Source organism: Ostrinia nubilalis, chromosome W, assembly GCF_963855985.1.
Source record: "Ostrinia nubilalis chromosome W, ilOstNubi1.1, whole genome shotgun sequence".
Taxonomy (NCBI): Eukaryota; Metazoa; Arthropoda; class Insecta; order Lepidoptera; family Crambidae; genus Ostrinia; species Ostrinia nubilalis.
In genome coordinates, this window is record NC_087118.1 from 7152230 (window position 1) to 7169255 (window position 17026).

A 17026-nucleotide genomic window follows, 5' to 3' on the forward strand; every position below is an offset into this window, starting at 1 on the left:
TTTAAAGCACCAACCCTCCTATTATGAACGTTAGCATTTCTAACATTGTGAATAAACCGTAAAATATATGCAACCATTCTCACTATTTTGGAATATTTAGAAAAATAAATAATATCCTGTAAAAAGGTCGAAGTACTTAATATATTTAAACAGACCGCTGTGCGCTTTAACTCTGTGAAAGCTTCCTTGTCTTCTATACTTCCCGTATCACACCTCGGCCATTGATCTTTAGGAAGTCCTAACCACTCTGGACCTCTCCACCATTGCGACTCAAGAAGTCTTCGCGTCACAACCCCTTGATGGTAAATCGGCTGGAATAAGATGGCTCGGAACGTAGAACCAATCATCTACATTAGTTACGAATCTCTTTTACTCTATTTTGCACAAAGGTAGCCCACGGAGCTTGTTTTTTAATCCAAGGGAGAACTACTGTAGAATCACTCCAGAAATAAGTTGAACAGTGAAATCCTAAAGAATCTAGTACTTGGCGACTAAAACGCGTGGCTATTACGCCACCAATCAACTCCAACCGAGAAATAGTAACCTTTGCCTTTGATGGTGCAACTCTCGCTTTCGCTAACACCAATCGTACAGTCACGTGATTTTCAAACTCGGTCCTCAGAAATACACAGCAGCCGAAAGACTTCTGACTTGCATCACAAAAAGTATGTAAACTAATTTCACATTGATCTATAGGAAATTCCGTTAATCTACGAGGAATTCTATAATCTTTCAGAAGGTGTATATGAGTTAACCAATTGTTAAAAATTTTCACCATGTCACAAGGTAACTCGTCATCCCAGCGCAATTTTAACACACATGCCTCTTGCAAAATTTGCTTTGGAACTAAAGATGTAGGGCACGTGAAACCGATAGGATCAAAAACCTTTTGAGCTATTGACAACAATGACCGCTTTGTGACTTTTTCTTTCTGAACGGATGGTAAATTCAAATTGCATAAAATTTGGTCCGCCTGTGTATCCCACAGCATGCCAAGAACGGAAACGATTGGCTTCTGTGAAACATATCCTGCCATAGGTGAAACTACCCACTCTCGCAGATTGAATTTCCCTCCTCTCATTAATAAAACAGACTCACTAACAAAACGATCTACGTCACCTTCCTCTAGGCTAAGAATGCAGTTATCAACATAGAATGCTTTGAGTAATTGACCAGCTGTTTGACGTAATTCCTGTGGTGAATTGTTGAGATGGTATCGAATAGTAGCAATAAGCAGAAAGGGACTACATGTCAAACCGAACACAACTCGACAATGTCTAAATGTTACAGTCTCTTCTTTGGCAATATCTTTCCACCAAAGAAATTTTAAATACTGACGATCATCTTCTTTTAGTGATACTTGCAAAAAGGCTTTCTCTATATCGGCAGAAATTCCTACTGATCGTAATCTGAATTGGATTAGAAGCTCTGGAATTTTTTCTATCAAATTAGCACCCTTATCTAAACAGCTGTTAAGAGACCTGCCTGAATTATCCCGTGCGGACGCATCAAAAACAGGACGAAGTCTGGTGGTAGCACTAGTATTTTTTACTACACCGTGATGACATAGATAATGGCCACTTTTGTCATCATCGCGGACTTCTTCAATTATCCCGAGTTCAAGCCAATTTTGTAAAACTTTTCCATATTCTTCATAAATATCTAACCGTAATAAACGTTTGGAATTTGATATTAAACGCTTATAAGCCAATTCATGATTATTACCTAGCGGATCCTGATAAAAACCTTCATCTTTCCATGGTAAATTAACTTCATACCTGCCCTCTTGATTAATAGTGACAGTTTTTCCAAACCTCAAAAGTGTCTCATCTTTTATTTGTTTAATACTCTTTGTTTCCGCCGGATCCCTGATCCCTAAAGACTCTAAGTTCCATAAATCGTTAATATCGTTTATTAAAAGGTTCGTCATAAATGAACTAGTGTCTGAAATATCAGTTACACCTTGTAACGTCCATCCTAGCTTGGTCTGAACTGCTGTAAGTCTATTATTTAACTGCACTAGCTTACTTGTTAACAGCAATCCACTGTAATCAGCACCAATTAACAAACTTATTTCCGGAATGTCATGTCCGACATCTGTCAAGCTAATATCTAGAGCGCGAAGTTGCTCCAATAAAGCACGGTCATGCGCCCCACGTAAATAACCACAAATCCGATCTTCATCTAATACCTCCATAGAAATCTTAAAGGAACCCTGTAAATTCGAAACCGTTATGTTATACATGGCATGCATCTCCTTTTTGGTTTCAAGACCACCAAAAACAACATGTCCTAATTCCTCCTGCCTAACAGGGGTTAAATTCAAATTCTGAGCTAAACTCCGCTTAATATAAGACCTCTGTGCGCCACTGTCAATTAAAGCACGAACTGTCACCTCTTTGCTGTCTATAATTATTTTGATTAGCAACGTCTGTAATAAAGTGTCACTTTTAAAATGACTTGTTGACAGTTGGCTGTCACGTTTTGGTTTTGATTCTTGCTCAGAATGTTTTGGAATGTGTTTGATTTCAGTGCAGAATAATACGTTATGACGCCTATGGCATGCTACACATTTAATAAACGCTCTACACTTGAATGAACTGTGCCCTAGTCTAAGACAGTTAGAACAACCTTGACCTTTTTTATGTGTTTTCTCCTATCGTCAAGGCTGAGTGTGACTGCCTTGGCACAATGAGCACTTATATGAGAATCCTTATCACACCAAATGCAATTCTTTTTAGATTTCGCGCTCTTTTGCTCGTTACTGACGAAACATGAAGTAGTAGGTACCGCGTCTTCTTTTGAAATTGAATCCAAAACATCACTTTTGTTAAACGCGGATCTAGCTAACACAATTCGCTGGTTACTCTCTACTTCGTGTTTCAGAAATGAAAGCAAATTGTTTAAATTATTGCCCTGATATGCCAGAGTACCTGTTCGCGAACGCTCCCATGCCTTTAGTGTATCCGACGGCAATGCTGACTCAACCAATGGGAACAACAATAATGCGTACTTGTCGCTGGTAAGTCCCATGGTTTCCAAGGCCCGAAGCTGAGTCGTCAATTGGTCGTACAACGAACTGAGTGGCAGCTCATATTCATGTTTTGCCTGTGAAAGAATAAGGTTTAGCAACTTACGAATATACACTTCGATTAAAAGGTCTTCACGACCAAATCGCTGCTTCAAGTGTTCAATGGCCATTGGGTAGCTGTCGCTAGAAGGAGGAAAACTATCAATCAATTCCCTCGCAGGTGTACCCTTGGGGATGGCGGCAACTAGATATTGAAATTTGTCACTGTTATCGATAGAACTATCACTGTGAATTTTGATGAATTGACCCCAAAAAGGTAGCCAATTTTTAATATTTCCGTCGAACTTCACTAATTCCAATTGTGGGAGTTTGAATTGGCGTTTGGGTTGTCGATCCTCACGGTCTGCTGATTTCTGTGCTGCACAGGCTCTGTCAAATTTTTTCTTGAGCAGACGAAAGTCATGCTGGTACTTATCTGCCGTGTCGTATTCCTCCTCGACGTCCTTTTTCTGCTCTAAGTACCAGTCAATGATAGCCTCATCCAAAATGGCCAACTGCCTTGCTTTCACCTGAGCATTTTCGAAATTCGCCGCGATTTCGTCCGTCACCTCGCTTACTTCCTCCAATTCTTCCGAGATCTTCTTACATAGCTTTGTTATAATAGTTCTTAAGCAAGATCTGTTGGATTTTGCTTTCTGAAAAGTCCTATCATCGGTTACTTTTGACGCCATTATTTTGATATTGCTGTGCGTGTGATTTTCTAATGTGTTTTTACCATTCGCACGGTCGCCAGATGTTAAAGAAAGGGCAAAACTTAACATAAAGCATCACTTATGTTCACAATACAATCTGCTTACAATGAAATGTTTCAATTTATCTTATGTATCACAAAACCAAGACGTCTCCTAACTTTAAATAATAAGTTATTTAAAGTTGCCTTAAGAGGCAACACAAATTAATGTGAAATAATAATAATGTAGTGATAGTAAATAAGTTTAATAAATGAAAATTCCAAAAATGTGATAAAATTAATATAATAAATAAAATCTAGAAACAATACTATAAGTTAACATTCAAATAAATACGAGTTAATTACCGTTAACTAATTATTTGTAATTAATTTTGTTGTAATAAAATTGCATGATCTTAATTTAAGCGTTATTGTTTAATAATATGTATATAGTGATAATTGCATGTTTAATATTATAATTTGATGAATAAGCAAATTCTGTAATGTATTATTTATTCATTCGATTTAAAATCAAGGTGTACAATATATTTGTGATATTGTTAATGTGTAACTAGTTTGAAAGTAATAACCAGAAAAATTTATAAATTATTAAGGTGTAATTTATTCGTTGTAAACTCAATCATAATATTAATGTGAATTAGCATCTGTGGCTATAATAATATAATCACAAGAATGCATTCTATGTATTTCATCCAAAGTCAATTAACACGTTCACTGCGTTACGGGGCCCTTTCAGCCCCATGCACGACTTTTCCTCAGTGCGGGACTAGAAATAGTGTTTGTTCACTCTGGTGCGGGAGTTGTATCTCTGGTGTTTACATCAGTGTGAAAGAGATAACTATATTTTTGTGTTGTTTTTGAATTATGAAGCTTTTTGACATTATAAAAATATACGGGGTCTAATGAACCCCGTACCGACCAGACAGTAGAAATTACCTTTTAGTGCGATACGGGGCTGAAAACCCCCGTACGAATTTATCGTGCGCCCGTACGGGGTTGTAGGCTTATTTGCATTAGTGCAGTGACAGACGTGACGTCAAATATCGATAATGAAGCGCTCACGATGTATGTTAGAAATGTCACGTAACAAAAACGATGACGAAACTCCCGTTCCACCAAGGTCATCCCACCGACAGTCAGCTTCTTCACCAATGTTGCGAAAAGTTTTCCAGCGGCATTTAACACCGGACAAAATTATCAAGAATTACGTAATGTGAATCAGAGTGAAGGACAAGTCCCAGAAGTAAATTTTCCTAGAAGTCCAAATAAAGAAAATTTTAAGCTCACAATTTTGAAGAATATTATGTCACTAGCTGTGCCCGCGACTTCGTCCGCGTGGAATAATGACTTTGGGTAGGCACTTTTAATAATTTAGTCTAATTATTTTACAAATAGCTTTTGCCCGCGACTTCGTCTTCTTTTTAACTTCGTTTTAACGTTATTATCTAAATGTTTGAATACTTATAAAATATAAAAATAAAAATCTTAAAGGTTAAATAAACATGAAAATAAAATTTTCTTATATTTTATGAATATGCAGCTCGGCCTTTGATCGGTGGTATTATCTTTTTACAACGAAATCGAAAACTACACCTACCGCAGTATTATTGGTAAACTTTTTTTTATTTTTTTTTATTTTCCTACGGGTGCTAGAATCACCAAGTTTCTAGCATGCCACTGGCCGTGGGAGAAGGAGCTTTTCCTCAAGACTACTCCCACTACCTCAAGGGCCTCCGCAAAAACTCTCGCGCGAAAATGAGTTTATGTATACAGCGCAAGCAGGTGCCCGCGGCATGAATTGACCGTCATGCATTACTATGCATTGTTAGGCGAGCGCACGCAGCGGGCACCCACTCCGAGGTTAAGTGGAGGCCCCTAGAGTATGATAGTCTTTAACATGACATGATTGTAAAAAAAATGCACTAATGAGTAATTAATATCAACTTTGAAGCAAATCACCACTAAAATAACTTTCTACCCCTTTTTAACATAGTTAGGGGATGCATTTCACTAAAATACGAAACACGTCTTCCATTAATTCTGTTATAGAATGCTTATGCGAAATTTGAAGTAGATTGAACGAAGGAATCTGGTTATCCCATACAAACTTTGCCCTCCCCTTTTTACCTCCTTAGGGGTAGAATTTTGGAAAATCCTTTCTTATCAGATGCTTACGTCTTACAAAGAACACACCGTCCAAGTTTCAGGTCTCTATGATCAGCGGTTTAGGCTGTGCATTGATCCATCAGTGGCGCGCGCAGTACTTGATCATTATTTTGCTGCGATGATATTTTAAAACTGCGATATCTCCTAAGATATTTATTGAAATTGAATGGTGTAAAGGCCAAGTATGTTTAAAATTAAATACTTGTGATGAATAACTTATTTATTTGGATAAGGATTAATATCATGTTTATGAAAAAACCTCCGCAAATAATGCATTAATATAAAACAGATTTCTTTTTGCATAAAAAGGGTTACTATGAGCCAACCTTAAAAGATAGACATATACTATCGCGGACTTTTTTTTAGAACTTTTAAAGGGGAACAATCCTGTGATACATGATTTTTGCGAAACTTTAACCGTTTACGCAGCGTCAGCTCTCAAAAGGAAAAAAATCACTGATTTGAAACATTCTTCATTGGTGCTCCGCTCCTATTGGTCTTAGCGTGATGATATATAGCCTAAAGCCTTCAGGAACTAACGGGCTATCCAACACAAAAAGAATTTTTCAAATCGGTCCAGTAGTTCCTGAGATTAGCGCGTTCAACCAAACAAACAAACAAACAAACAAACAAACTCTTCAGCTTTATAATATTAGTATAGATAAAAGCAGACTCGGCTTTTCAACCGCTTTTCAACTTGACCCATGTTGGATACTGATTAAACTTTTTTTTTTAACAAAAGTTATCGTTTTTATTTACTCACATCACTACTATTTTCATCGATAAAAAATGTTTTTGTTCGCTACGGGGCACAAAATACTCGTATTTTAATATGAATAGTGCAATACGGGGTTCAATGTGTCCCGAATTTTCTTTGGTTTTTAATTTATTTATTATACTTCGTATCTACTTACGAAACGAGATTAGCATAGCCTATGTAATAATTTATTTAATAAAAAAATAAAAATTAAAAAAAAGTAAAATTTCATAAAGTTATAGGTGATTAACACACTGTAGGTGTACGGGGCATTTTAATACCCGTAACGCACGTTGAAGTAGTACATTAAAGGGGTGCAATATTCCCCGTGACGCACCAGTTTAGAGACCTTAGTTTTAAGCTCCCGCAGTAAACGTGTTAACTATAGTGCTCACACATTTCATATTGTTGCATTCCACAATAACATATTTTTATATAGTTTTTGTTTGGAAGGATGTTGTGGGTAATTCTATATTTTTATATTGCTCAATGTGAGGTAGGTGTAAACCACGAATGATAGAAATAAATCAGTCTTGTTCTAGCCAGCTTGTTTCACTAACGCGCCCCGTCCCTGACACTTTAACAGTCGGCGGGAGCCGGTTGCTGAGCGGGAGCGGCGAGTGCGGTGTCTTCAGTGTTCATAGTGTAGGCCGGTTTCAATCGATCGATCGAAATCGTGGCTTCTCTTGCAGTTAACTGTAGTGTGAAATACTTGTCGTTTCTTCGAAGTACGGTGTAGGGTCCGTCGTAGGGTGGATGTAGCGGTTTTTTCACGGCGTCGACTCGTACAAAAACTTGTTTGCACGATTTCAGGTCTGGGTGCACGAAGATTGAACGAGTGCTTCCATGCGAACTCGTTGGCGTCGGTAAATCGCCTGGTAGCCGTAAGTTGTGCCCAAGCGTGAGTTCAGCTGCACTCACACTGTCGTCGGTCCTGACGACTGCACGGAGTCCAAGGAGGATTGTTGGTAGTTCTTCGACCCAGTTGGTGGTTGATAGGCGAGCTCGAAGTGCGGTCTTCATACATCGATGCCAACGTTCGACGATGCCGTTGCTCTGGGGATGGTAGGGCATGGTGCGAATCTTCGTGATGCCAAACAGCTTGGTGAGCTCTCCGAACAGGTGACATTCGAATTGTCAGCCTTGGTCGGTAGTTATTCGTGTCGGGCATCCAAATCTTGCAATCCATTGTTCATAAATAATCTTAGCAATTATTTCAGCGGTGATCTCTTGTATTGCGTGTTCTTCTGGCCATCGTGTAGCACGGTCGATCATTGTTAACCTTTAGCTGCCGACCTGGTCTAAACACAGCACTTACGCCGATGTGACGACTGAGAGACGTAAAAATTTAAGTAATGAAATTACAAGTGTATTTGCCTGCTACAGTTTTCTATTTTATGCATTAAAAAGATTGTTATTTGAGGTAAGTAAACTACAGCATTTCAAAAAAATACACGTTATTTTTTAGGTAAAATCAACAGTTATTCGAGAGGTCACGATTATCTGGCACCTAATTTTAAGGACTTACTTTAGTCTTGTTTTTCTCTAAAATTCAATATTAAACAACGAATGAACTTAAAATATGTTATCTTCTATAAACAATTATCAAAATAAAACACAAATCTTACTTCTTAGTTATAATATAAAAAAAATGACAGCACTTGAATAATTGGTACATTCACTACGTACGTTTGCAGTCACTACATATTTGTAGGCAGCAAGTAAGGTACATTAGTTTCTTAAATTTGCAGCAACAGTACTCGTTCGTCTTTTCAACCGTACGGGACAGATTGCACACGTCTTTCTAACACCTGGATCTGGATTTAGATAATTTTTTGGTGGTAGAGGCTCGGGCATATCGGCGTGTCCTAAAACTCGCTCGATAGGATTATATCATTGTAAACGCGTAGTTCATTTCTGGGATGACTAATTCACGTACTAGCGAGGATAAAAATCGGCTACGACTGATCTCGCCCTTGTTTATGCGTACGAAATTTCGTTACTTAAACACCGTACTTACGTCTGTGAGACGTCGATCGCTTCGATACAGAGACATATGAACTTGCCACGGACGCGAAGTCGACTGGTGGCTTGCGACGCGGAGGGAGGAAGGTAGCGGGAGAGGCGACGCCAAAGGTGGCGTGATTTTAGAAATATTTCAAAATGAAAATTTATTACGTCTGAGAGACGTATAGGTCGGTAGTTAAAGGTTAACACGTAGCGTTGACCTTGGGGTGAAGTCTTCAGCGGGCCAGTTGTTTCGATAAAATGTTCGACGTTGTGCTTCGCGTTGAGTTTCATTGATGTTAACCGAGTGGTACCCGGGTATTCAGCGAGTATGTCGTGGTATGACTGTCGTACATCGATGCTGCGAATTGTTGGCGTGTTGTTGAATGATCTTGCCGTGTTGGTTTGTAGCTTCGTGGTATTGTCGATGAGTCGTTGATTCTTTAAATCAACTAACAAGTTGTGATGTTTGAGGAAGTCGGCCCCTATTATAGGCTTGCTTACTGCGGCTACGATGAACTTCCACTTGTATGGTCTTCGAAGGTTGAGGTCGAGTTCTAGTGTCTTCTCTCCGTAGGTAGGGATGATGGTGTTATTTGCAGCGTAGAGATTGAATGGCAATGGTTTACCACACGATCCCTTCTTCTTTGGTATGACTGAGATGTTGGCGCCGGTGTCGATCAGGAATGATAATCTTGAGTTTTTGTCGGTGACGAATAGGCGGTAAGACTTGTTTCCTACGTTGGATTCCGCCTCAGCCAACGTTTGTTTTAGTTTTCCGTTTTCTCGATGACAAAACTGCACGGCGATGTGCATTTACTTGCATTTTTGCCGAACTTGCGGTGGTAATAGCAGTACGGTGAAGGCGTGCTATCTCGCTCACCCGGGTACGGGCTGTGCGAGCGAGAGGGCGATGTCTGCTTTCCTTGTCTGCCGCGGGAGTGATGGTATTGTTGGTAGCGCGATCGTGGGTTGTTGTAATTACCTCTGCTGTAGTTGTAGGCTCTTAATTCTGCAACTTCGATTTGTAATTTTCTTATTTCCTCGACGAGAAAATGCATGTCGACATGTTGGTCTTGCTGGCGTAGCGGCGGTACGTGGGCGGCAGCGGAGACTGCAGAGACTTGATGAGATTGCTCGATCATCTTGTCGGCGAGTTTTCAACCGACTTCAAAAAAGGAGGAGGTTCTCAATTCGACCCGTATGTTTTTTTTTTTTTTTTTTTTTTTTTTTTTTTCTATGTTTGTTACGCGATAACTCCGCCAATTATGAACCGATTTGAACGAATCTTTTTTCAGCGTATAGGTAATACCTCAAGGGTGGTCCCATTTAAATTTAATAATAAAAAAACAACCCCGAAGGGTGGAAAATTGGGGATGAACTTTTTTATACGCAATATCTCCGCCGATTATAAACCAATTTGAACGATTATTTTTTTGTTGAATAAGTATTATCAAAAGGGTGGTTTCATGCGAATTTGAAGAAAATATTTCACCCCCAAGGGTGGAAAATTGGGGATGAACTTTTTTATACGCAATATCTCCGCCGATTATGAACCAATTTTTTTTGGTCTCAGTGTACTGCCTACCTTCAGTGGTAACATCAAGGTAATAATTAGTTAACTAAAAAGCAAGAAATAAGTAAAATTTTATAAAAAAAAATAAAACCGACTCCAAAAAACCTACACTAAAACGTAGAAAAATAATTACTAATTACCTACTTATTTATTAGGACGAATTATTAATATTTATGTAGGTATACCATGATTGATACTTTTGGAGTCGGTGCAGGCAAACTTTACATGTTTCATAATCTTGGCACCGACTCCAGAAGTATCAATCATGGTATACCTACATAAATATTAATAATTCGTCCTAATAAATAAGTAGGTAATTAGTAATTATGACAATTCGTCCAGCGCTGTGTCCTTGCTGATGGTGTCGCTGACAACAAGTACGGAGCGGACGTGAGGTGGCAGCAAGTTCATCCACATCAGCCTCAGCGTGTTGTCCGGAACCTTGTTGCGGGCGAGTGTCCGCATGCGGCGTAGTAGTTGGCTGGGTCGCTGGTCGCTGAGTTCCATGTCGGACAGGAGTGTCTGCAGTTGGCGGCCGTCGGACTCTTCGTACACGGACACCAGTCGCTCCTTCAGTACTGTGTACTGGTTTTCTGCGGGCGGGTCGTACAGCAGGTCGCAGACTTGCTCGATGTCTTCCTTCTCGAGTTGCGCGATGACCATTTGTGCTCGCTGGGCTTCGCTCCTCTTCAGGTCGTTGGTTGCTGCTTCGAAAGCGATGAACCAGAGCCGAGGTCTGTCGCGCCAAAACGGTGGGACACGCATGGACAAAGCAATGCCCGATACTTCTTGCGCCGTTGTTGCTTGTTGTTCTTCCATGTTCTGTTTTCAGACGGGGTCACCACTGTAGGACGTCTAGGTTTGGTGAGTGGTTAGCCTTCCTACTTTTCAGTGTTGAGGAGAGGTAGTTGAAGTAAAACTCAATTGCTGGTTCAGAAGGGAATAATTTATTGTCGAAACAATGCCATATTTATTTACAAATCTTATGTACAACGAGACTACCTAAGCAACCATATATTTTAACCTTTTTTTTTTTTTTTTGAAGGGACGCGCGCTGGTAGCTTGAGGAGCTTTTCCAGCTTCACCGGGCAGAGTGGCGAGTACAGAAGGTACTCTAGCGAAGCGAAGCTCAGGCTCGTCCGCGTCGGTCGCAGACCGACGTTCGCGATCAGGCCGTATCGAGCGCATAAGGCGCCCGATCAGTGGCGAACCCAACTAGAGGGTTGCCCACCGCGGTGTTGGACCCAAGTCCAGCCTACGGCGAACTCACTCTAGTGGGCCCGATCGAGGGGACTACGGACGCGGCCTGAGGGCGCCACGGTAGGCTCGGACCTCGGCTCAGGCCGTGTCCGGGGGACGGATAGGGGAGAACCGGCCTGGTACATGTCTGTACCGTCCGAAATGGAAAGCAGGGCCTCGTACTCGCCGGCGAGTACGGTGTAACGAGCTACTGTGTTGTGGAGTAGTTGGCGTGCTTAAGGCAGTGATGTCTGTGTTCAGAAATTCGGTAATAGGATCGTCCGGGTCGTCTAGGACATGCCTAGGTCGTCGGTATTGGGCAGCAACATCTTTCTGGGGTGTATACGTGGCGGCGCTAACGATAAGAGGGTTCTTGTGGTTGATCGCTTTATCAAAGTAGCGGTGAGAGGCTTCTTTCATAAAGTGATCAATCGATGGGATCTCGAAATCTCTATGGAGATTCGTATTACGCACGAACCACGGGGCATCCGCGGCTCGGCGTAAGAATTTGTTTTGGAGGGTTTGGAATTTCTTAAGGTCTGTGCAGGAAGTGTGAGCAAACACCGGACTGGCGTAAGTCAACACTGGACGGATGCAGGTTTTGTAAATTGTCAACTTATTTCTAAGTGACAATTTACTTTTACTTCCAACTAGGTGGTAGAGTCGGTGGATGTAGTGGTTCGCACGGCTCAAGACGCGTCTGAGGTGCGGAGCGAACGATAATCTCTGGTCGAGGGTGACACCTAAGTACTTGGCCTCACTTTTCCAAGGAATAGTTTGGTCAAATAAGGTGAGATGGGTGGGGACATTAGGACGAGTGCGAACCGGAGGACGTTTCGCAGACAAAGCCCTAGAAAAGTACACTGCTGTACTTTTTTCGGGATTTACCTCGATACGCCACTTCCTGAACCATTCGCCTAATTGTGTGACTGCGCGTTGGAGCGCCAAGATGACGTAATTCCGATTACGTCCGGACTTGTAGAGTGCGGTGTCGTCCGCAAAGAGGGCTAAATCCGTATTCGGATATTTGGGGATGTCATTGACGTACAATGAAAAGAGGATGGGCGAGAGCACGGAGCCCTGGGGGACTCCGGCTCTTATGGGGCGGGGGGAGGAGAGGGAGCCATCTACTCGGTAACGAAAGGTGCGATTCGATAAAAAGTCACGTAAGATGTGCACGAGACTGTCCGGCACACCGAGTTCGTAAAGCTTGTAAATCAAGCCGTTGTGCCAGACTTTATCGAATGCCTTCGCTACGTCGAAGAATAACACTCCTGTCCCTACGGGTGGCTTAGCAGTGAGGCCGCTAAGTATATGCTCTGTTAAGCGGTGCATCTGTTATACGCAGGAATGTGAGGCGCGGAAGCCAAACTGTTCGTTTATTAAGAGATTATTAGAAAAAACATAATCTCTTAATCGAGAAACAATTATACGTTCGTATAACTTACCCATGGTCTTTAAGAGACTGATGGGTCTGTAGCTTGTGGGGTCAGCCAGTTTCTTACCGGGCTTCGGAATGCCAATGACTTCTGCCTCTTTCCACGCGTCGGGAAAGATGCAGTGAGACATGGCCGCGTTGAAAATAGCAACTAAGAGGTATACTAGGTCGGGTCTAGGGTTGTGGTCGGAGGGAGGGTGGCTCTACGTTCGACTTCGCTGTCCACCATGCGGAGGTGGGCAGAGTCTACTGGGAGGGTACTGGGGGAGCACTGTGCTTCTAGACTGTCGGCTAGACATTCGGCTTTGGCGTCGTCGTCAAACGCAAGCGTTTGATCGGGACGTAAAAGCGGTGGCGTGGACGCTACGGTGTCGGACTTAAAGGCTCTCGTCAACTTCGTTCGAGTGGCTGCGTTCTTTGCCCTCAATAGCTCTCGCGCGTCGTCAGGCAACCTGAGACGGTGGTTAGCCATCGCAGGCACTTGCCTAGACGAGTCGCCGATGGCGACCGAGATGTGACTAGTGAGGGCATCGATCGCGTGAATAGTTTCGTGAGGCGAAATTATATCGTCGGGGATTGAGGACAGTTGTGGGCTCTGACAGTTCCCAAGTTTTACCTTGAGTTTGTCCCAGTCCACAACTGTCTTCATAGTGGGTGTAGACTCAGGAGAGCCTAGTTGGAGTACGACCGGGCGATGGTCAGAAGTGAGCGCGTGCATGGTTTCTATAGAGTGTAGGCGGAGGCCTATATTCTTTAGAATTGCCATGTCAAGAATGTCGGGCCGATGCTCGACATTGTAAGGATAGTGAGTGGGCGTCATAGGGACTAAGATGTCAAAAATGAGTTTCTCAGAGAGTTCGCTTAGCATCATGCCGTTGGCAGTGGATGTTACGCAACCCCAATGAGTGTGTTTGCTATTAAAGTCGCCGCCAAGAATGACTGCACTATTCATAGCAAACAGGGCCTCAAAGTCGCTCCTTAACCCTTCATTCGACGGGTTTTTTTTTTTAGTTTAATTTATAAAACAGTTACAGATTTCGTTTCTTAGCTTGTATGGGACCCCAGAAAAAATACCCAAAAAAATCTTACTATTTCAGTTTCCTGAAAAACCTATGTCCAGTATACTGGACATTGCCAAGTTCATAAGAAAGTGACGTTCTCCAACCATGTCCAGTATACTTCCCGTTGTCGAAGAGACAGAAAAAAGAAACAAGTGGTTCCGTAATAAAATATTAATTATCATCATCATAATTTCAGCTTTATGACGTCCACTAATGAACATTATCCTCCCCCAATGATTATCAGGTTGGCAAGTGGGCTAACAAGCAGCCAATCTGATAGTCGTCCTGTATCCTGCGCCTTCCTGCTACCTTTACGGGTTCATCTGTCCACCTTGTGGGTGGATCTCCCACGCAGCGGTTGTCGGCACGTTGCCTCCATACTAGAACCTTGCTGTAGCCATCAGCCATCAGTTCTGAGTGATGTGCGCCCTGCCCATTGCCACTTCAGCATGCTAATCCATAAGGCTATATCAGTGATTTTAGTTCTTTTATGGATCTCCTCATTAGATGTCGCACAGAAACACCAAGCACAGCCCTCTCCATGTCATGCTGTGATATAGAGAGGGTTTATTGTGAGAAGTAACCTTTCAGTAGGTATCATTATGTGATTACTGGTAAAACACTTGGACCTGTTGCTGATTTCTTCTCCTGCACTTGGACCGCCATCAAGGTGGCGTTTTGTGCAAGCACTTCAGCACCAAGGGTCAATACGAAAGCTCTCTGGAAAGACTACAGCACTGCTCAAGCTTCAATCAAATCGAAAGCCTCCTCATAGTCCACGTACGCCAAGCGTTATGGCAAGTAATACTCTTTGGTCTTTTGTATACCCTGCCGCAGCGTATGGATGTGGTTTATGGTTACAAAGACTTCTCGGACACCGGCATGTAATAACCCTCGCATAAAAACTTGTAGATATGGCTCGGAAGCGTGATGGGACTATAATTCTTCAGTAAGGTGTTATCCCTTTTCTTGAATAAGGGTACCACCACGCTTCTGTTTCATGCCTCTGGCATTATTCCCTCGAGTAAGACAGAGTTAAAGATTTAGCTGTCTATATTCATGCGTTCTATGCAAGAACTGATGGAAAAGCAGGGTGAGAAGAACAGTTTTCTGATGAAAACCAGTATTTATATGAAAAGGAGTAGTGTTAGGCGGCACCAATGCTACTAAGGCTTGTTTTTTAGAGTTGAAACTCTGAAAAATTGTACATAGTGAGGCAGAAAACATATTATGTGTGGATCCCTAAAATATTATTATCAAAAACCACAAAAGTTAATTTTCTAACAATTTGGCAACGGGAAGAATACTGGACATAGTATTTAGCAGTAACTTTACTAGTAATTCGACGACGGGAAGTATACTGGACATGCAAGTTATAGGTGTCGTAAAACGAAAACAAAACTCTGTATGACAGTAAATACATTGTAAGTAGCTTCGCAGGTATCCTATCTATAGTTTTTAACAATATTACAAGAGTATTAAGCCGTAAAATAATGAATAAAATGCAATTTACCGAGAGCCCGCGCAGCGGGCCCTTCCTCCCCGTCATATTATTGGAGATTGCTCGCGTCTCATCGATATTGGTGCCTTGCTGATTTTAGACAGCATAGTTAGATAGTTCAGGTAGCAAATAAACACCTTGAGTTCAAGATATACGGTTAATTTTTTTACGGAGATTTATTTTCGTTCAATGGGAAGTTTATCGCACGTCGTCGAATTAAGGGTTAAGGGAGTCTTGTTCGGGGAGAGGTAAACCGAGCCGATGAGAAAGGGCTCGTGTCCAGTCATGGCTAGCCAACAGAGTGAGACTTCTAGGTTAGAGAGAGAAGGGGGATCGACTAAAGCACAGTGCAGAGAACGCTTATAGTAAATAAGCGTGCCGCCGCCACGTGTGGGCCTATCGTGTCTAATGATATTGTAGTTCGCTATCCTAGGATTGCGAATAGAGGGTGTTAGGAGGGTCTCTTGAACCAGAAAGATGTCGACCTGGTGGTCGGTAAGGAACTGAGTAACCTCGTCCTTCTGCTGTCTAAGACCGTTAGCGTTGAAAAAAGCTAAGGTGATTGACCGGGGTTTGATCCTAGCGGTGGGATTAGCCATTACGGAGCGTGGAAAGAAGAGATAGCGTAGCAAAAGTCTACGTGTTCGGCGAGGATAGATAACCTATCCATGATGTTGCCTTCGCCATTAGTCGCGCGCAGTTTTGCGGCGATCACAAACATCTCGCCGACATTAATTTGGCCAAAGAAGTCTCTGACCAATTTAATGTCAGCCGCAGGTGAATGTGTAGGCTGGGGCTTGGCCTGAGGGGCCGGGACTTTGTGGGCCGGTGCCTTAGGGGCAGGGGGACTAGGGTTAGGCGCCTGATGGGTAGGTGCCTTTGGCGTAGCCTTAGGGGCTGGGTGGGGTTGAGGAGCCTGCTGGGGCGCGGGTGGGGCCACAGCTGTTTGGGCGGGTGCGGGTGTAAGGCTGGCTGCCTGGGTGTAGGCCAGAGGCCTAGCCCAAGCATTGGGCCTATTGGGACGGAGGCTAGGAGCCTCACTTGCTACCGCAAAGTTGCGAGTAGCATTGATCTGCCTGGGGGCAGAGGGGATGGGGGCACGCGGCTGAGTGCGTGGGGCCCGGGGACAACCGCGATAATTCGCAGGATGACCCTGGGTACCACACAGTATGCAGCTCGGTGGTTCGGTGGCTGTGGCCTTGTCACGGACACAGTCGGCTGTGCCGTGATCGCCTAGGCACTTGACGCACCTAGGACGGGCGTGACAATTACGGGTAGCGTGCCCGTAATGTTGACAGCGGTGGCACTGGCCGGGAGCGCCGCGCTTTCGGGGTGGCTCAATTTTGAGCCCGGAGATGAAGCAAACCGATTTCAAGTTGAAAATCGATTTCGCTTCGTCGGAATAGTCCAAGACTACTTGGACAAGGTCAAAAGGTTCACGTGTACGAGTCCTGTACAGACGATGCACCTGTTTGACGGGGAAGTTTTGGGCCTTGAGG

The 17026-nt window shown here is 42.8% G+C and overlaps 1 protein-coding gene across 1 annotated transcript; it reads right to left on the minus strand.

The window, feature by feature from the left end:
- Positions 1-10612: 10612 nt before the first annotated feature.
- Positions 10613-11107, minus strand: LOC135086426 (uncharacterized). Its single transcript, XM_063981152.1, has one exon. It carries the CDS (start codon positions 11105-11107, stop codon positions 10613-10615), a length of 495 nt encoding a protein of 164 aa, XP_063837222.1.
- Positions 11108-17026: the final 5919 nt, after the last annotated feature.